Source organism: Micrasema longulum, unplaced genomic scaffold (assembly GCF_059751315.1).
Source record: "Micrasema longulum isolate JH-2025_06_02 unplaced genomic scaffold, ASM5975131v1 h1tg001235l, whole genome shotgun sequence".
Lineage (NCBI taxonomy): Eukaryota > Metazoa > Arthropoda > Insecta > Trichoptera > Brachycentridae > Micrasema > Micrasema longulum.
In genome coordinates, this window is record NW_028278422.1 from 47,366 (window position 1) to 69,861 (window position 22,496).

A 22,496-nucleotide genomic window follows, 5' to 3' on the forward strand; every position below is an offset into this window, starting at 1 on the left:
ACAACATTTTTCTATAAATCAGGAAATATGGACAATTAATCATAAAAGCTTTTGCCTGGTTGATGTAGGATGTTTTTTTAAAATATTTTTTCCCCTCTATGAATATCAGATTTCCCTCTATAAATACCGAATGGAGCATTTCAGTAACTCTTTTATCATCATCATTCCCTATCCGCACCAAATGGTACATAGGGCACTGCATTGGTACACCAATCGCAGCGTATCTTGATTATTTTTGTAACACGAAGGTAAGATGATCAGTCTTACGTTTCAGGTAGCGGTCCAGGGACTGTGAAATATTTTAATGTGAAAACTATTCAATAAATATTTCATAATCACCCTGTCGGGAATCGAACCGAAAGAAAAATATAAGAGAAAAAAGTAAATTTTGAAGTCGAATCGAATTCCGACATAACTGTCAGTTTGCAAAACGAACGCCCAGGCGCAAAAAATCTAGATGCAATAAATAATGTGGCAAGATCCTGCCCTATTAACATTTAAGAGTATCTAAGCGTAAAAAATGTTGCCACCATAAAAAAAATATAAATTTATATTTTTCCCATGTTTATATAGATACCTAGATGTATTATGTAAAATAAATAAAAAAATAATATTCGTAATATAATATATGTAGCATGATATACATTATTATTCTTAGAGGTGGGGGTCAGTGCTATTTAAGCTCCTGACGTCACTGCGACCTGTGAAGATCTATTGTGACCTCCAAGCCCAGGTCTATAAAGAGCCTGGCAACTGTGTGAAAGGCGAGAGTTCTCATTTTGCTAAATCTCCCCCTCTAAGCCCAAATCCGTAAAGTATCAGGCTATTAAAAATACGCAAGGGTTTGTCATGTTCATAATACTAGACACTCCAATAAGGATCTGATTCTACAGAGAGGAGTCAATACTTTTTTAGCTCAAAGGCAGCAATATTATATAAGCCCGAGGGTATACAACCTTATCCTAGTTTCGTGGAAATGTGGTGGGATTGCCAGGCTGAGGAAGGTGTTGACTGCATTCTTAATCCATATTGGTCGGAGGGAGTCAGAGAATTTGTTGTCCGATGTAGAAGGACGTAAGCTGGTTGCTTGTTTTAATAGTAATGACTTGGGACTTAGGATATAGAGATTTTGGTATTATTTATGTTTTTTCTGGATATTCATTGTTTACCTTTAAGACTGAAAAAGCACACATTATGATAAAACTGTAAATACTTTTAAATATCATTATAAAATACATAATTTACTGCCTTAGAACGAGGAAGCTATCCCTAGTTAGGCAGTTTAGATGAACTAACAGCAAAAATAAAAAATATGTATGTTTACTGTTACTACTGAATTAATTTGTTGTATAAATAATTACTTGTATATTGCTGTAATAAATATGTAAAATAATAAAAAAAATAATAAATAAATAAATAAATTAGGTAAGGAGCGAGCTGTTTAACATCCTTAGGTTTAACCAGTGGTCCCCCGAGGATGAGGCTCCTTTTATGATGCAAAGCATCCCATTCACATAGAATGTGTATAGGTGTTTGTGTCCTCATCTGCACTGCAGAACCTACATCTAGAAGTTTCGGAAAGGTTCATTCAAGCAAGGCGTTTGTTCAATCTGCAGTGCCCTGGGCGGGCTCTAGTGATAACCCTCACTTGATGAGGCTGAGTTTTATTAGGCCGAAGGCAAACCTTTGCGAGTACCCTTTTATCAGTTCCTTCGCATGGGGCTGACCAGGTACTCTGTATGATATACATATATATTTATAAACTAAATATTTACGTGTAAATTATAAGATGCAAATATATTTTTGAACTGGGTCGTGGTCTCATGGTAGTATTGTGGACTCATGCGCCAAAGATAGGAGCTTCAAATCCTACTCTACCACAACTCGATTTTCATTTTTCCTTAACAAGTTATTTACAACTTTGAGGAAATGGTCTGAAAATGTTAATATATGAGTAAATATTAAGAACTCAAGTATTAAGTGTGAATATATATGTATGTGTGAGGGTGTGTATGTATGTGTATGTATGTTTATGAATGCATTGCAAGCGCCCCGACTTGACACGGATTTTCTAGCGAGTCGGGGCAGGTTCACAAGCATGGTTCGTTCCTGGTAAACTGTGTCTTCACTGTAAACTGTGTCTCTGTAATCAACTAATGTATAAATATTTTTTTTGGTAAATAAATGTTTTTTTTTTTTTTAATAGAAATAATAAATATTTGCGTTCTCATGATTTACCCAAATATTTAATTTAGAGGGCCATTTTCAACGAGTTGTAAATAACTCACAATTAGAAAATGGGAATTGAGTTGGGGTAGAGTGGGATTCGAACCACAGACCTTTGGTCCGTGAGTCCGAGACACTAGCCACAGGACCACAACCCGATCAGTTATTAAAATGATTAATTATTAATGTTATTAAAAACTAGTACTACCTATATATTCTACTGTAAAAACAACTTAATAAATATTTTACATCAACCATGTCGGGAATCGAGCCCGAGACCTCTTGCATGGCAGGCAGACACGCTGACTACTATACCATGAGGCCGACAGCGCTGACAATACGACACATAAAAATAATTGTCCATTTTTTGGCTTAGTTTAATTGTCTATTGACAAATAAAAAAAAAATTTAAAAAAGTACTGAACTTCTTTTTTACTTCTACTACTACTACCACTACCATCACACCATTTCCCCGTAGGGGTAGGCAGAGAGAATGGGCCGCCACACACGTCTATCCTGGCGTATATGTCTAGCTTCTTCCACATTCATACATCGTGTCATACACGCCCTTCGGTTCTGCCTGCTTTTAACTTAACCACACTTAAGATTTTGGTTTATCTGATCATGCCACGTCTTCCTTGGTCGTCCTCGTCTCACGTTACTGTTCATTTTCGCCAAATATACTTGTTTTACCATTCTTTCGTCGTCCATTTGTTCTACATGACTAAATCATCTCAGAGACCTTTTCTAATTCATATCAATTATGCCTAACTCAGATTTATACTCACCCCTGATTTCATCATTCGTAACCCTGCCATACATTAATTTCCCACACGTTCGTCTAAGAGATCGTATTTCAACCGCGTTCACTCGTTTTTCATCCTTCGTCTGCCAGTTCCATGTTTCACTTCCATACATAAGTGTTGGGACTAAAACTTCGTTGTGCGTTCATTAAGATAAGATTACCAATGAGGAGAAAAACAGAATCTCAAAACTCATTTTACAAGGGATTGAAGCTGTACAATGAGTTACCTGAAGGAATAAAGGAGATAGAAAAGATCCAAATATTTCAAATTAATAAAAAAAAAAAGTTATTGAGGAATTTTGATAAAAAATTGTAATGTTTTTAAAAGTTTATATTAGTTCTTAAGATGTTATGAACTTACTTAATGAAGCATAAATAAATAAATAAATTATGTTGTCCGCATTCACTTTCCTTTCAACATCTTTTTCTGCTCTTCCATCTCATGAAAACATGCTTCCCAGATACTCAAATTTTTCCACTTGTTCGAGACATTTTTTTTAAAGTTCTTGTTATTATTTTCTTAAATAATAGGGAAATATCACATACTACGAATACCGATAAAAATATATGGAATGTATTAAGAATACTTTTTTTTTTTTTTCAAAATCAATATGGATATTGTGGAGAAATGTTTTCATACGTAGACAAAAAAAGAAGTTTAAAAAAAATACTTTGCTCCAGAGAACGTGACATGTTTGGCCTTGACCGTTGTGACGTCAAGATTCGTGACAATATTCTAAACAAATTTCAATGGTCGGGAAGAAATAAATATGAATCGTGACGTATAAGAGGCGTGGCCAATGGAATGACCGTTTTTGCGGGAATTAAAAATTACACATTTTAAAATATAGTTTATGCTACTAATAATTAGCAAAAAAATAATATTTTTGCTGAACAGTATTTCATAGACCTTTATTACTTAAAAAATATTCCCCTGTTATTCGTACAAAGGTAAGGGACAATTCAGAGTTTGCTTTCTGGAACATTCCACTTCTTGGCGATGTTGTTGACGGCGAAGATGTTCCTGGGATCCAGGTGCGCCTTGGCTGCCTGCAGCAGGCCATACCCAGTGGAAGACACGAAGTCTTCGTACCAGTCTCGCCGGGTCTTGCCCACTCCGTGGTGGTGAGAGAGAGAACCTGAAACCATGAAGCGCACCTTTACAGCAGGAATAATAATTATTAATAATAATAACTTATGTAGCGCCATTTTCGTCACATAATACCTCAAGGGCGCTTTACAAAGTGATTATATAAAGAAATAACTTTAATTTCAACTTTTTGATTTTTAATTTAAGAAAAACAATGTGCTTTGTCACTACATCATTCTTCGACAATCTGGAAAAATAATTCGACTTTTAAGTAATGCATTTGTTACATACACATTCATTTGCTTATTACACATGAAATGTGATTGCATCCTGTTTCTTTAAGGTCCTAGCAGTATTTCTACACTTTAAAAGAACACAATACGGCATACTTGAATTCAAATCAGGAGTTGCGTACTGAGCGACGTCTACAAAGAAACTAAAGGGTCAAAACGTAAACCTACTCATTTATGAGTAGTTGAGTCGCCTTCTGTTAAATGTGCGTATGCGGTTTCTGGACTATTCTTAATTCTATGTCTCGGGAACTCGGTTCTCGTACTCGGCAATTCTATAAAACTACCGCAGCCCTTGGAAACAGAGGATTGTATTGTAATGTATTTATTTTAGATGATTATTATTATGGATAACTTATATAGCGCCATTTTCGTAATATAATACCTCAAGAGCGCTTTACAAAGTGATTTTAAAAAAAATTAAAAAAACTTTTTTAATTTGTAATTTAAGAAAAACAATGTACTTTGTCACCACATGCTAAGGATTTATTCAAATGATTTAGAGAACAAGTAGGTTTTAAGTTTTTTCTGAAACATCACTTCACTCTCACAGTTTCGCACCTCTGCTGGGAAAGAATTCCATGCCGTAGGGCCTGCGACCGCAAATGCGCATTTACCGAATTTAATGCGCTGTTTGCGTAGAGGTATAATGACTTTTCCTCTCGACGTAGATGTAGCTGATCTGAGCGTAAGACGTCTGTCAACTATTTCATCTGGAATGCAGAGTTCCCTTATATATTCCGGAGCAGAGTTGTGCAGTGACTTATACATAAGCCAACAGAATTTGTATTCCACCATCAGTGGGAAACGTAGCCAGTGCATAATAAAATATAATAATAAAATATAATCAGTAATCTAAAATCGCTTCCACTTCAAGCCTCACGTGACACGTAACACACCTACTACTAAACTCAAAATTCAACTAAAATTAAAACAATATTTTTTTTCATTTGAATAAACGACACTTAGAGCCTTTTACATATTAGTTGCAAATACAAAAACGTATATAAGTTCAAGTAGAATTATTAGTCAAATAAAGCATTTAAAACAAATTATAATAAATAATTATTTTTAATACCAATGACAGGTCATAAGCCCTGCAGATGCCTAAACTTCTATATTACCTTCTCAAAACTGTTTTTCATCTCTGTTGTAATATGTTAGTATTAACAGCTCCCCTGGGAGTCGAATGCAGTCCTTGTCTACTTGACAAACTCAAAATATTGTTGATAAATCCATCTGGTCCATGAAAAAGTATAGATTTATAATAAAATAAATCATTTCGCACACGCTAAAGGTGTTTATATACAAAATTCGGTTTCATACTTAAATAAAAAAAAACTCAGTGGACGTACGCGAAAAATGCACCAATAGATAGAAAGCATTATCTGGACATTAATATCGGTGTACCACAGGGAAATACTGTGGGACTTTTGTTATTTATTTTATTTCAGCGGTGATCTTAATTCTTTCTTGTAGAAAATTAAAAAAATATCATTTTGATCCTTAATTCTCCAGAATTTTTAAGATGAGATTAATAGTAATTTTAACCTTGCTTATAAACATACTAGGTATATAATATCCTTAAATGGGTTTTTCCAATCAAGGTATCAACAAATTAAAATAACACCAACGTAACATCCAAAAAGGGATAGTTAATACAACAAGAATGAATCTGCTGTAGAACTTTTCGAGAATATGTATTCCAGGATTACTTACAGCCAGCCTTCATCAAGTCCGTCCTGACAACCTTCTGGAAGTACTCAATAGTGGAGAGCATCGTCCTGTTGGCGGGGATGGTGATAGCGTAGTAGATGTACACACAACAGCCGGCGTCGTAGGTCTGCGCTATCCTAAACATAGGGGTGGAGGTGTGGCAGCATCAGCATCAGCATCGTGAATTTACAATTGAATATAGCATAACGATTTAATTCATCAGCATCAACTTCCATGGATTTATTTTTTTTAAACTTATAAAATACTAAAAATAAATCAAAATTTAAAAGCTTTGAAGAACCGCAAACTTTAGTTCAGGACTATCTTTGAAGGAAGAAAATTCTTTAAAACTTGAAAAATGATTGCCAGAATTTTCCCAACTCCAAATACATATCGTCATTTACATAAAATAATAAGAAGCGGAATTTAAAGAAACTCGTAAAAAATCTTTGGGAGATTCTTCGCAAACTAGGGAAAAAATGTAATAAATCCTTATAACGTCCAAAGAAATTTTTACAAGTTTAAAAATCTCACTTCAGCGATACTGGGAAATATTAGCAGTTTAGCACAAGTCCTGGGTGAATTATTGTTGATTAATATTGACAGTACCTTCAAACTTGGCTTCATTAACAGAATATCCTCTGATTTTACTAATGTCCATACTATCAAAACTCTTTATTGCTCAACTGTTCGCCTAGAATATGCCTCCTAGAATAGTGATCTGGTCTCCATTATATGTGAATCGCATAAATCACATTGAATCAGTCCAACATCGCTTGCTTCGAAAAGTAGCGTGGATGCTTGGACTAGAGAGAGGTAATAATTCTTATGCTGATCTAGTCTACAAAAACGTAGAACTAATATTGATTTCATATATATATTCGGCATACCAAATGGTATAATCGATGTTCTATCATTACTGGGACAAGTAAAATTCCATATTCCGACTCGTAGGTTGAGAAACAATGAAGTACTGTTCATCGATCTGCATAGAACAAACTATGGCCTTAATTCTCCAATGACCCGTCCTTGTCTTATTATAAACTCAAGACAATATCTGGACTTTTTTAGTTTAAGTTTACAACGTTTTAAACGAGTGCTAAATAAATAGTCCAGATCTTGTCTCGATGTCCCTTATGTTTGTCAATGCTTCTTTCTTTTTTTTTAATGTTTTTAACTATTCTTTTATTGTAATAATAAAACCCTATAAATAGTATTATTGGACAATGTCCGTTAATAAATAAATAAATTAACACAGAAACGATAGTAATATTGTTATCAATACCTAAACATGACGACACTGCGCAGTAACCCCATGCGCAGAGCCTCACGCTGTATGCGCTGTCGGACCATGCGGACCACGTCGTGCACGCGGTCCCACGGCACGGCAGTTTCAAAAGACTCGGCTATTACGTTAAACTCCACCGCCACGTCCTGAAAATAAAAATAAATTTCAATCTGATCCACGATTAGTATCATTAAGGGAAGAACTCATAACAGATAAACGAAGATAAACGAAAAAATGATAAACGAAGTTAATACAGCATCCCTGAGAATAGGCTTGAAAATGAATGCTTCAAAAACTAAAGTAATGAGTGATGCAAACCAATCATTTAACATCTTAGTAAATGGAGAAAAAATTGATAGTTATATATACTTAGGACATGAAATAAGGCTCGGCAAAGATAATCAAGAGGTAGAAATAGAAAGAAGGCGAGGTTTAGCATGGGCCACCTTTGATAAGCTCTCATATATCCTAAAATCCAAAGTATTTAATTTACTTAAAGAAGAAACTTTTTGATGCTTGTGTTCTCCCTGTACTGACATATGACTGTGAAACTTTTGTTTTCACGAAAAAAAATTTACACAAATTATCAGTGACACAGAGAGCCATGGAAAGGAGAATGCTGGGTATTTCGTTGAGAGACAGAAAAACCAATACATGGATTAGAGCGAGAACAAAGATCACCGATGTGATCCATAGGGCTGCCAACCAGAAATGGAGCTGGGCTGGTCATATAGCCAGAATCACAGACTCTAGATGGACCAAAAAAGTCCTGGAATGGCGACCCAGAACGGGTAGAAGAAGTGTCGGCAGGCCTCAGACAAGGTGGTCTGATGACATAAGACAAGTTGCAGGAAGTGGTTGGATGCGGTTGGCTCAGGGAAATATGGAGACTAAAGGGGAGGCCTATGTTCAACATTGGACAAGAGACGGCTGATGATGATGATGATGAGGGAAGAACTCTCTTTTAGGAGTGAATGTCAGAAGTCTAAACTTCGCAGGACTTAAAATGCAAATGGACTCTCATTAATTTGAGTGTTCATTTCTTTCGCATGTTTGGCGGTCGCAAACACAGGGTTCAGCAAAATGATTTACCCATCTTGAAATTGGCTGCTCTATGGACGAAACTTGGGTATCGTTTTGACTTCAAGACATTTGTCACATAATAAGCTTTCAATTAAATTTATGGCAACAGAGTGGAAAAATATTTTTGAGAAGGAAATGCTGAAGTCCGGGTATTTACAGGGGTTATTTGTTTTATTTACTTACTTGACAATTGTCCAGAGCCCTTACAGGGCACTGCAGATTGAACAAACACCTTGCTAGAATGAACCTTTCCAAAACTTCTAGATGTAGGTTCTACAGAGATGAGGAAACATCAACACACAGTATATGTGATTGTGATGTTTTACATCATAAAAGAAGCCTCATCTTCGAGGGACCACTGATTAAACCTTAAGAGCTTGTTTTCTACCCAATAGCCCGTTACTTTACGGATCTGGGCTTGGAGGGGAAGATTTAGCAAAATCAGAAATCTCGCCTTCCACACATTAGCCGGGCTCTTTATAGACCTGGACTTGGAAGGCAAGAACAGGTACCCGTCACAATAGATCTACACAGGTCACGGTGACGTCAGAAGCTTAAAGTATAGCTCTGACCCCCCCCCCCCCCCCCTTCTCTAAGAATAAGAATAGTACAAGTGTCGTCAGGACAATTGTAGTCTGCATTACTTTACGAGCTGTTCAACTCAACAATTAATAAGATAATTATTCTTATGCTAAAATAGAGTCAATGTTAAATATTTCTAGTCTACAAAAACGTACAACTAATATTGACTCCATATATATGTTCGGCATACTAAATGGTATAATCGATGTTCCATCATTACTGGGATAAGTAAAATTCAATATTCCGACTCGTAGATTCAGAAACAATGAAGTACTGTTCATCAATCAGCATAGAACAAACTATGGCCTAAATTCTCCAATGACCCGCGTTTGTCGTATTGTTAACTCAAGACAAGATCTGGATTTTTTTGGTTTAAGTTTACAACGATTTAAACGAGCACGAAATAAATAGTCCAGATCTTGTCTCGATGTCCCTTATGTTTGTCAATGCTTCTTTCTTTTTTTAAAATGTTTTTAACTATTCTTTTATTGTAATATTTAAACCTTATAAATTGTATCCATGGACAATGTCCGTTAATAAATAAATAAATAAATAATAAATAATAAATAAATAAACACGTAATGCAAACTGTAAATAAGAGCTAAAACATATCATCATTCTCTTTCCGTACCTAATTGTGTATAGGGCACTGCATTGGTACACCAATCGCAGCGTATCTTGATCATTTTGGTTACATGAAAATAAGATGACCAACTTCACGCTTCAGGTATCAGTCCAGGGACTGTGAAATATTTTTAGTGTAAAAACACCCTTTTAAAAAAATATTTCACATCAACCATGTCGGGAATCGAACCCGAGGCCTCTTGCATGGTAGGCAAACGCGCTGACCATTACACGAAGTGAAAATCCAGCAAAAGGAAATCAAGTTACCCTATTGCATATGCCTGGCATTAAATAAATAAATAACTATATATAAAATAATTAATGTATATAATAATTATTGTAACACGCGCTGCTTTCCAATCGTAAATTGAACTTAGTTATGCAGAAAGCAACCAGGCATAGAAAAGTGAAACTGAGATAATAGCACTTTTGTGAAATAGGCGAGTAATCGAATACACACGAAAGTGGAACTGTTTTTTTCTTTGACAAAAGCCGAATAATGCACTCATTTATCTTTTTTGTGATACAAAAACGATTTTAGTTATGTATATGACAAGATTAAATGATTTTAAAAGTCTGGCTGACCACAGAACCTAAGACGTGAATTTTGCAGAAATCAGAAATATTATGTCAATTTGAATTGGTCATATTATTTTATTACAATATTTGAGTTTGTCCTAATGTTTGTAGACAAAAGACTGGATTTCATCCCCTTGAAACCAACTGGTCCAAGAAAAAGTTTAAAAATTGAAAAATTGTTTTCAGGCGTTGCCTAGTATGTGAAATAATTCAGTCAGATGAATCTCTTTACAACAATAAAGGTTTCAGCTCTTTAACTTCACTAAAATCAACAAATGGAAGAATTGAAGAAATATGGATGTTTAAACATAGGCAAAATAGTGAATGTTACACAGTGTGTAAAATGGCCACTTAAACCAGCCAATGACAGGTCAAAAGCTCTGTAAATGCCTAGACTTCCATATTCCCTTATTTAAGGTATTCTCCATCCCTGTTGTAATTTGTTAATATTATTTTATGTTTATATTGTGTACTTAATCGTAAATAATCACTTAATTCATTTTTAAAAATAACTTTTTAAATAATTTAATTATGTTTTAAAGGAATTTAGGTTATATTTTAAAGTCTCGCTGACTACACAACCCAAAATATGCTTTTGGCAGAAAACGGCCAGGAATCGAATCTCATACAAACTCAGAATGTATGAGGTGACATACGTTTTCAAGACATTTTGACATCATGGAATTTTCAGAAGGTGATTATTACAGTTTTGTATGAAAGCGGCCTTACTGTTTTAAGCAAAACATAGCGTTGACTTTCCTGAATATGATAACACCAAAATACAGTTTTTTCTAAATTGTGAACTGGCTGCTTTCTGCATAACTACATTGACTTGTACGTCTCGTCTGTTGAATGTAAAGAAATGCTATTGTGATCATCTTAAATTGATTATGCAAAAGAATTATACATATTTTATAAAGATGTGAACTTATCCTTGGGTTTCCATAAATATTTTATCGAAATGAAATCCCACGCAATCTCGTTAATCTTAAACGACCGAGGTTCATTTTCATATAACATATTTGATTGAATTGATCTTTATTTAATTTTAATTAATAGGTTTTAATCAAATATGGCGACGAATGTAATACGCTGTGCCCTTCTGCAAAGCTTTTGGCGTTAATTTAAATACCAAATTAAAATTTTACTAAAAAATGTATGTCTAAAGCACTAACTTTGTGGTTATTCATCATCATTCCTTTTCCGACCTAGTGGTGCATAGGGCACTGCATTGTTACACCAATCGCAGTGTATCTTTATCATATTTTTTTTGTAACATCAAGGTAGTTACGTGAATCTTTTGTAAAAAAAAAACATTAAAATTGGTTTTTGGAATGTGCGGACCTGAAAACAGGCCTCAAGATCTTAAAAACAGACCCGGGTAAGCGGGCAGGGCTTTTAATGTTGATTCTTGTGGACACTTAAACCAGTCAATAACCATTCATCAGTCCCGCAAATGCCTATACTTCCGTATTTCCTTCTACATCTCTGTTCTAACATGTTTATCTTAATAACTCCCTAGGGGATTAAATCCAGGCTTTGTCTACAAACATTTGGTGAAACTCAAAATACTGTTGATAGTTATTTGAAATCTGATTTAAGGGATCCATTTTTTAAGCGTTTCTGATCTGAAGTATATCCATATTTTTTACTTTTAGTAAAATTAATCAAAATATTAGCAGTAGCAGTAATGCGAATGAGAAACATTAACATTAGCATTTTAATGATTATGATAAATTTATAAATAAACTTATCAATGAAACTTCTTGGTTTAGTTTTACTTTTTATTACTTTGACCAACGAGCGCTTTCGCCTAAGTAGGCATCTTCAATACTGGTGAATTGTTTATTTAGTGGTGTTGTTACCACCTTTATGTAGGCACCTAGTTGGTGGCCTAATTTTGTGATGTACAAAGTTATGTGGGTGCACAGAATGAGAGCAAGTAAAACAGGGTACTTACGTTTTACACAAAGATTTATTCACGAAACTAAACTACTGAAGCTAACACATTGAAAGAAGGATTCTAATAACTATATTAGGCAAAATAAAATGAAGTTGGTAAATCTAAATTGGCGGTAATTTTGTGCCTCGAAGACGCGTGCGGTGAGGTCGGAATCCGGTAGTTTTCTCTCCGCCGGTTTGGCCCGTTCGTACGCTCTACGTCGGCGTTCGGCAATGTTCGGCTCGTGCCGTCGTTGTCGACCCGCCACACAGCCCCCTTCCAAGTTTTGAAATCTGTTTTTCAAAACTGACGCTGTATCACCCTCCTGCCGCTACGCGTTGTGTATGCCGGTTGTTCTGTTGGTGTTTCCGTTTCTGCTGGACTGGCTCGTTCTTCCGCTGTCTGGAACGCCGGCTTGCACCTGTCCAGCGAAACCTTTTTATGTTCGCCATCCACGTCCAGTGTTACCGTCTTTTCCGCCCTGGTGATGACCTTGTAGGGCCCCTTGTAGTTCGGCATCAGGGGTTTGTACACTCTGTCGTCCCTCAGAAACAAGTGTGTGGCTCTCTTTAGTTCCGGGTGGATGAAAACGTTACCTTTATTGTGGTGCTCGACTGGCCTTGGTTTGACGTTTTGCATGAAATTTACCAGTTGCCTAGTGTAGGAGTCCGGGTCAATGTAGTCGTTCGTCTGCTCCAGGATGTCTGCTGGTAACTTTAGTTTGCACCCATACAGCATCTCTGCTACTGAGTGCTCTGCATTCGTGCGCAGTGTGGCCCTCAGTCCGAGTAGTATGGTGCTGATCGATTTTGTCCACGGAACAGGGTGGTGAGCTTTAATGGCCGTCTTCAGCGTTCTATGAAATCGCTCGATCATGCCATTACTTTGTGGATGGTAAGGCGTCGTGTTGGAGTGTGCTATGCCTGATCTGGAACAAAACAAGTTAAAGTCCGTAGACATGAATTGCCTACCCTGATCAGTTATAATTTTCTCCGGTACGCCGTATCTCGCAATCCAGTTGTCCCAGATGGCTCTGATGATTGTGTGGGTCTGGATATCTGCGATAGGGATTACTTCCGCCCATCGAGTGTATCGGTCGATACATGTGAGGCAGTACCTCAGTCCCTCTGATGGTGGAAAAGGTCCGATGAGGTCGACATGGACCACGCAGAATTTCTGTCTCGGCATGTCGATCTTGATGATCGGTGTCCTCGTGTGTTTGTTGACTTTGCTCTTCTGACAGGGTATGCAGGCCTTCGTCCAAGCTGCGCAGTCTGCTTTCATATTTTTCCAGACGCCTCTTTGACTGATGGTCTTGGTCGTGGCGTCGGCTCCTGCATGGTTGAGGTTATGCACTTGGTTGAAGAAAGATCTCTGTAGCGTTTTTGGGATGTACGGTCGCATGTTGCCTTTGTTGAGATCGAAGACGATTTCTTGTCCCTGCATGTTGGTTTTGATCAGGTTCAGAGCAGTGTTCTTGTCGTCCAAGAGTGCGAGTAGTTCGTTGTCCTGCCTTTGTTCTTTATGGATCTTTTCGAACGATATGTTTGCCTCTTGTTCGATCATGTCGATTCTTGATAAGGTATCGGCGACGACGTTGTCTTCTCCTTTTATGTATTTGATGTCCGTGCTGAACTGTGAGATGTAGTCTAGATATCTGAGTTGTCTGGGGCTTTCTTTGTCGTGACTTTTCCTTCTAAACACGAATTGTAGTGGTTTATGGTCCGTGTATATACAGAATTCTCTGCCCTCCAGATAATGTTGAAAGTACCTTACAGTCTCAAAAATGGCTAGTAGTTCCCTGTCGTACGTACTATATGAACACTGAGCCTTGTTCAACTTTTTTGAGAAGAAACTTATCGGTTTGTAGTTGATGCCGTCTGTGGTTTGTTGTAGCACGCCTCCGATTGCGTAATCTGAGGCGTCTGTCCACACTGACATCTTGCTGCTTTCCTCTGGGTAGCTAAGCTTAGTGGCGTTGATCAGCGAGTTCTTGACCTCTTCGAAATCGTGTGTAGTGACTTCGTTCCACTCTACTTTTCTGTTGTCATTCTTTTTTGCTCCCTTGAGGTAATCGTGTAGTCGTATCAATTTGTGTGCTGCTCGTGGTATGAATCTTCGGTAGAAGTTTCCCATGGCCAAGAATCTTCTCAACTGCTTAATGGTTTCTGGCTTGTTGAGGTTCGTGATGGCTTCCACTTTTGTTGGCGAGGGTCCGATGCCTTCAGCCGAAATTTCATAACCAAGAAATAACAGTGTTTTCTTGGCAAACTCGCATTTAGATGGGTTTACCACCATTCCATGATCTTGAAGTCGCTGGAACAAAGCTTTTAAGTGTTCCACATGTGTTTCTTCGTCTGGTGAAGCGATCAATATATCGTCGATATATGCGTGTACTCCTTCTAGACCTCTTGTGACTTCGTTGATGTGACGTTGGAATGTTTGTGCAGCGCATGATAGTCCGAATGGCATTCTTACAAATTCAAATAACCCGAGTGGTGTGGTTATAGCTGTCTTTTTAATGTCAGTTTCATTAATTGGAATTTGGTGATATGCTCGTTGTAAGTCAATTTTGGAAAAAATTTTACCGTTAAATAAGTCATTGCATATATCGTGGATATGTGGCAAGGAATAACGATCAGGTACCGTCTGTGCGTTTAAGCTACGGTAATCGCCACAAGGGCGATAAGTACCATCGCTCTTCTTCACCATATGCAATGGAGAGGCCCACTCACTCTTGGAGGGTCTACAAATACCTTGAGCCACCATGTGATCGAACTCTTGCTTCGCCTGCCTCAGTAGTTCTGGGGACAGCCGACGAGTCTTACACATAACGGGTTTGCCACGGGTATCTATATGGTGGATTGTGTTGTGTTTATCCAGCCCTGCGTATGGTTTATTGATATCTACTAGTTGTGGATACTTCAATATGAGTGAGTGGTAAATGTTGGTTTTGTCTGTTAATGATATGGAACATGTTATGTTGTTGTTTGTGGAGATGTCAAATGCTCTGACTATCTTGCCGTTTGTATTGTCTACTAACCGTTTGTTCCTAACATCTACTAACAGGTGGAAGTTGTGGAGAAAATCTGCTCCTATAATAGGGCGTGTCGTATCCGCTATTATAAACTTCCATGTAAACATTTGTTTACATCCCAGATTCAGTGTTACCGTGGTAACTCCGAAATTCTGGATCGTAGTCCCGTTCGCTGCATAGAGAATTAGCTTAGACTTTTCTCCATGGCGTTTGTGTAAAGATCTAGGAATTAATGATATTTCCGATCCGGAGTCAACGAGGTATGACACACCGGTATCACGATCTTTAACAAAGAGACGTGTTGTGTTGGTTGAATCAGCCGCCTCCGCTATGATTCGACCATCTAGTTTTTTGAAGCTAGATGCGGTTTAAATTCACATGGTGTGACGCATTTCTTAGCTTGATCGCCAAATTTTGTGTGGAAGTAACAAAGAATAGTTTTCTTGTTATTTCCGTTGGCCCTATAGCTTGTTTTGTTGAAATTGTTGTTGTATTTGTTGTTATTGAAATTGTTACTGCTGTTACTTGTTGTGTGTTTGAATCTATTGTTATTGTTGTTGTGACTATGCTGTTTGTTGATTGTGTGAAATAAACTCTCTACCTTATGGGTTAGAGCTTGTACGGACTGTTCTAAACTACAAATGTTATTTTTATTGTTGGTACCTACTACCGCTACATTATCCTGTGTGTACACCTGTATTAGGCGATCTGCTATCGTCGCTTGCCTATCCCAGTCATCTTCGCTTATGGCTAAATGCGCTTGGATCGTCTTGGGCAGTTGTTGTATCCACAAGTATTGCAACGTCGTTTCGTCTATTTGTAAACCTATTGCTAGCGTCCGCATCTCTCTAAGTAGGCTGGATGGGTTTCGATCCCCAAGCTGTAAGGAAGAAAACAGTTTTTCTCTCCTTCTGTCCTGTGGACAGCCCATGCGTTGGATTATAGCTTCCTTCAGCCTCGTATATTTTGCTCGGTTCGGTTCCATGAGTAAAATATCTGAAACTTGTTCTATGTGCGTTTGTTCAAGTTTTGACACTAAGTGACTATAACGTGCGTCTTCTGAAACTATGTTTGCCAACTCGAATTGTGCTTCTATCTGTTTAAACCAAAGTTCGATGTTGTTCACCCATAGCTGTGGTAGTTTAACGCTAATCCTATCCGTGTGGAACATGTTGTTTGCTGTGTTGATATTTGTCAAGTCAGTGTTGTCCTTGTTAGCCATTGTTTACAGTTTAAAAATATTCGTTTTTAAAAAAAAATTCAGAAAAATGTATGTAATAATGATTACAGTATAAGTTAAAATATTGAAATAAAAGTATTCAATAATGAGTGTAGTTGTATTAAAAAGTTAAGTTTAAATTATTAGATTTAAATTTAAATTTAAATTTAAATTTCAAACAAAAATATTTATTTTTTAAATGTCAGAGTCACTATTTGTTATGTATGTACTGTGCAAGTTATAGAAAAGAAAATTAAAAACAGAAAATTTAAATAATTATTTTACCATACGGCGGAACACATTTTCCAACTATTAGGTACTTGTATTCTCCAAGCCTGAGTGGTCCCCTCAATATTAATATTCCTTAATGATTGTCCGTTGTACAATATATCAAGTTTAAAAATGTTTATGGTAAAACTTCAAATCTGTAACACATAATAACATGCATAGCCTAGGTTAAAAATATAAACATATATAGTACAGTCACACAATATAATGTATATAGAAAAAAAGTATGGATACTAATGTCCACGTACTAAGTTAAACATTCGTCGGCTTAGCCGCCCGAATATCTGTTTGTTTGATAGTTTCAAGTTGTTTACAAAAATAATATTTTACAAATTGCAAGTATTGTGAACGACTGCGCCAGCTGAAAAATATTTCCGATAGATTTCGCTGGTAAAAAAAAACTTACTCCCGCAGTGCGTTCACAAGGAGAAAACTTTCGGATGCCTACGTCACGCTTGTCTCGCCATATAATATTTGTCAAAAATAATTATGTACCGGATTTTTGAGAAAAAAAAAAAAAAAAAAAACAAAATTTAAGAACTATAAATAACAATTATTTTCCGGTACCCTGTAAGTACCTCTACTCAATCTGGCACCCTATGTAAATGTTCGTGTGAATTGTTTGTGTGTTCGACTCAAGAAATGTGTTGTAGGAATGTATTACTCGGCGTGCGATTTTTGGTGAGCGAGTCGCTCGAACGTATTATATTATGTTTGTTTATAATAATTTTAGTTAAATTATGAATCACCTGTTTGAATTAATCCCGGCCGAGTAATATTGTTAAGAAATTAATCACAGTTTAATCAATTCACTAGTTACATTAATTACATTTACATTAGTTACATTTACATTGAAGATTGTTACCGACAGAAAAATTCACTCGATTCGCTCGGTCTTTGAAAAATCTAATTCTATTATATATTATAATTATTATAATATAATTCTATTATACTAAATTAATTAACCTTACAATAAGTTAACCTTGAAATAGATTAACCTTGATTAATTACAAATAAATTAAAAGTGCAATCAAATTAAAAATGAAATTTTAAATTTTTCATGTACCGACCGAAAAAAAGTAATTGTTGTACAATTTTGTCAAGCGAAGATATTTCTGTCTGAAATTTTGCGCAATTTTTATGGAATTTGAATGGGGTCACCGTGATTGATTGTTTAATGTTGTGTTTTCGTGTTCAAACGTCGGGGTATACCACTTTAGTGGTGTTGTTACCACCTTTATGTAGGCACCTAGTTGGTGGCCTAATTTTGTGATGTACAAAGTTATGTGGGTGCACAGAATGAGAGCAAGTAAAACAGGGTACTTACGTTTTACACAAAGATTTATTCACGAAACTAAACTACTGAAGCTAACACATTGAAAGAAGGATTCTAATAACTATATTAGGCAAAATAAAATGAAGTTGGTAAATCTAAATTGGCGGTAATTTTGTGCCTCGAAGACGCGTGCGGTGAGGTCGGAATCCGGTAGTTTTCTCTCCGCCGGTTTGGCCCGTTCGTACGCTCTACGTCGGCGTTCGGCAATGTTCGGCTCGTGCCGTCGTTGTCGACCCGCCACATTTACAAAGTTTTTTGGGAATTTCGGTCCAAAAACTCCCAAAAAAAAACTCCCAAAAATGAACTGTTTAGCAAACTAGTTCTAAATATTTATGTTTCTGTCGACTGTTAAAATACTTATTTGATCTTATCTCCAAAAATGTTAAGAATAGTATAAAAAACTGTAAACGTTGTAAACAATTCACCAGTCTTGAAGATGCCTACTTAGGCGAAAGCGCTCGTTGGTCAAAATAATAAAAAGTAAAACTAAACCAAGAAGTTTCATTGATAAGTTTATTCATAATTTTATCATAATCATTAACTATGGAGTTTTATCAAGAAAAATCAACAAAATACATCAATATTATTAGCATTTTACACGCTAATGCGAATACTTTTCGCTTGCTAATAAAATGAATAACGATAAAAACTATTTACGTCACTCTAATATTTATATTCTTGTAATAATATTCCGCTTATTTCACGCAAATTATTTAAAATGGGTCTTTTGCACAATATTTTATAAATAATGGTTTCGCAATATTCATAACGTCCTAATTAATATAAACTATCCACTTGACTTTCAACATGCACTTGTGAACTAGCCCACATCAATATATCCCTCCTGATCCCAATAGTTTAGATAAATTTTAAGATATTTAATTGCAGAAAAATCCACTTTTTGAAGTATAAACCTTGTATATTATAAGCAAGGTAAATAATAAAGCAACTCCCATATAAAAAAATAAAAATAAAAACTTGTGAACTAAAGCGGATAGGACAAATATAAAATATTCTATTATAAATTAGCTTCCTATTGAATTTATTGCAACAGAGTGGAAAAACATTTTTGAGAAGGAAATGTGGAAGTCCAGGTATTTACAGGGCTTATTTATTTATTTACTTACTTGAAAATTGCCCAGAGCCCTTCGAGGGCACTGCAGATTGAACAAACACCTTGCTCAAATAAACCTTTCCGAATCTTCTAGATGTAGGTTCTACAGAGCAGATGAGGAAACACCTAAACACTAAACACATCATATGTGAATGTGATGCTTTACTCGATACGATACCGGTATCTGTGCTACAGCAATAGTGAAGTGCTTCATTTAAGAAACAATCGGAAGAACTTTAAAAGTGGGTAAATATTTCAATACAGTCCACTTAACTCTAAATCCCGCAACAAACATATCAGTGCTCATTGCCTGAAAAGCATTGAACTGACCATGCATTTTTTTTGGTCCTTCGAGCCGGATAAAACATATTCCTGTGTGATTTAAATTGTATTTTTATATTTAACTAATCAGAAATATCCCACTTACCCTGACGTATCCAACTATAAAAGTCATCAGGTATCCGTTCTTCCCATTTTCACTTCCTGCCGGTATTCCTCCAAACTTCGTCGCCAAAGAATTAATTCTGTTCCGATGGGCCCTAACACTTGTCGCATCACCTTCGTACACAATGGTGGTCAAACACATGCTGTTCCTATTAAACCCTTTAACTTTTTCAACGAACGAAATTTTAAACTCTTCCATGAACTTTTTCCACGGGCTCGAAGGACCGCGGAGGGCCATCCCGAGCTGAAACTGTTCATTGTCCAACAATCTAATACTCGGCGGCTGCCACCTCCTCTTGGCCACTTCTCTCAGGAAATGGATTCCAGAATGAAAGTCCGGAAAGACGAGGGATCCGTACTCTCGCACCTCGGGTAGAGGTCGAATCTTTAAGCAGACTTCCGTTATCACGCCGAAGCTTCCTTCCGACCCTAGGATCAAGTGGTTGAAGTCTGGTCCAGAAGACACTCTCGGTGCTCTGCTGCTTTTCTGTAAAGTTCCCGTCGGTGTGACCATTCTAGCGTGGACCACCAAATCTTCTATATTTCCGTACGCGTTTTTCTTCATGCCGCTGGCTCTCATTGCGACCCACCCTCCGAGGGTTGAAAACTCCGCGGAGTCCGGTTCGTGTCCGACCGTATACCCGACTTTTTGCAGTTCTCTTTCGAGGTCCTGTCCAATAATTCCTCCTTCCGCACAAACAACGAGACTGTCCTTGTCTAACCAAAGGATTTCGTTCATTTGAGTGGTGTCGAGACAGAGGATGGGTCTTTCTTCATCTTCGGGGCACTCGATGCATCCTGCGACTGAAGTTCCTCCACCGAACGGAACAATTACGATATTATTTTCATGTGCTAAACTGACTATTTTTTCCACCTCTTCGTGGCAAGTCGGCCAGATTACCGCGTCTGGAATTCTTTTAAGATATCTTTCCTTAATTTTGATGATATCATCTGTTCCCTGTCCTTGGGACCTCAGAAACCTGTCGAGATTTTTGACTGATACGTCGATTCCTAGTTTCTTAAAAGCGCAGACCGTTTCCTCGCTCATCCTGGTTTTTGGATACTCGTGTTCCAGAGGCAGTCGAAGTTCTTCACCCTTAGCCATATCCCCGGACACGAATATTCCCAATTTGTCTCTTAAATAGTCCAAGAAGAAAGGAAGGTGGTGGTCGCATACTGGGTATCTAGAAACGATAGAAAATTTATTATTAATGACATTATTTTCTTGCGTTTAGTGGTAAATATTTTTATTTATTCATTTTTTACCTGTTTCCAGTGAAATTAAGATATCCATCCTTCAACGTGAACTCGGAATCGTTGTATCCCCACCCGTACCACTTTACTACCTCCTCTCTGAAAAATCCAAAATATTCATCCAAATATAATTTACTTTAAAACATATGAACGATTGTGTACAAAATGAATTGTGTTTTTTTAATTATTTTTTTAAATTATTTTTTTTAATAATTAAAATTCACAATTTATAATTATTTATGCAATTTATTTATTTTAAAAACATGTTTTTTGATATTTAACAACCACCAAAAAACGATCAACTTTAAACTTTTTTTACCTGCTGACAAGCCGGTTTCGCGGTTTAGTGGGTTTCATTATTTTTCCTTTTATATTTTCTGTACATTTCTACTTGAATAAAAAAATTATAGTTTCTTAACCGAAAATAAAAATAAAGACACTTTATTTTTTGCGCTTTTAGTAAAAAAATATAAAGTTATCATTTACGACATGCATTAAACAAGGAAAAGGTTTTCTAAAGCCTATAAATGCAAAAAAAGAAAAATATATATTTTCGCACATCTTTTTGTCCACTTGCAATCTCTTTTTTTTTACAGTATACATAAGAGGTAAAACAGAGTATTAAAAATAAAGGATAATTACATAGAAATGAAATACATATTAACAGTAAAAATAGTTAACAAAAAATCTCACAAAGGCATGGCCTGTTCGAGGGTATACAAGAAATGTTTACGAAATTATGTTAATGATAATTAGGTTAATTACATTTTTTACGTTTTTTATTATAATTATTATGTTAACTTTGTTAAATAACTAATTTAAGGCATGTTTCACTTTTTGTAAAATGTTTCCCTCGGCACGGAACACCCCAGTGAGGGAACATTATTCTGTATAAAAAAAGAATACAGATAATGTAAAAGTAAAAATAAAAAAATAAAAAATTTAAAAAAATTATAATTGATGCAATTATTTATTATTTGATAAATTCTTAATGTTAAACGACATAGCTTATTGATAAACTAATTTCTCCCATAAGGGAGACATTCTTCCACATGTGATATCAACGACGCGTCGCGACGCGAGGAATTTAATATATTTTTAAAAATTACGTACAAATTTTAACCAATTTTTTCACCAGTCTGTTTTTGGATATCTGGAAGATATTGCTTTTAGCAATAAATCCGCTAAAGTTCATACATATTTTTGTATTTCTAATTAAAATAAATAAATATTTTGTATAAACAAACATTATTTAGGGTAATGTGATGAAATACACCAAATAATTCTGCTATGCAAACAAATTTAGATTAATATGTCACATAAATATACAAATTTCGATCTTAGGAACAAACCTGTTTTTCGGTACAGTGCCTTTGACAATGATTCCGTTCTTCCCTCTCGATTGTTTCCTGGCGTAGTTAGATTTATCCCTCTCGTCAGACACATCCTCTCTTACCCTCCCTTTCTCCAGTCGGATCTCCCCTAGCATGACGCTGGCCTGCGTTGCCGAGCCCACACTGCAACCCATGCCTCGGTAGGCAGACAGACGAGCTCTGACTAAGCCACCGGGGCTTGTGGT

The 22,496-nt window shown here is 36.3% G+C and overlaps 1 protein-coding gene across 1 annotated transcript; it reads right to left on the bottom strand.

The window, feature by feature from the left end:
- Positions 1-3,618: 3,618 nt before the first annotated feature.
- LOC148276345 (alkylglycerone-phosphate synthase-like) lies at positions 3,619-22,476 on the bottom strand. The gene is made up of 6 exons (XM_088234394.1): positions 22,270-22,476; positions 20,930-21,016; positions 19,647-20,847; positions 7,413-7,561; positions 6,131-6,264; positions 3,619-4,170 (listed from the first exon to the last, which is right to left on the bottom strand). Exons 1-6 carry the CDS (start codon positions 22,443-22,445, stop codon positions 3,995-3,997), a joined length of 1,923 nt encoding a protein of 640 aa, XP_088090520.1. The 5' UTR covers positions 22,446-22,476; the 3' UTR covers positions 3,619-3,994.
- Positions 22,477-22,496: the final 20 nt, after the last annotated feature.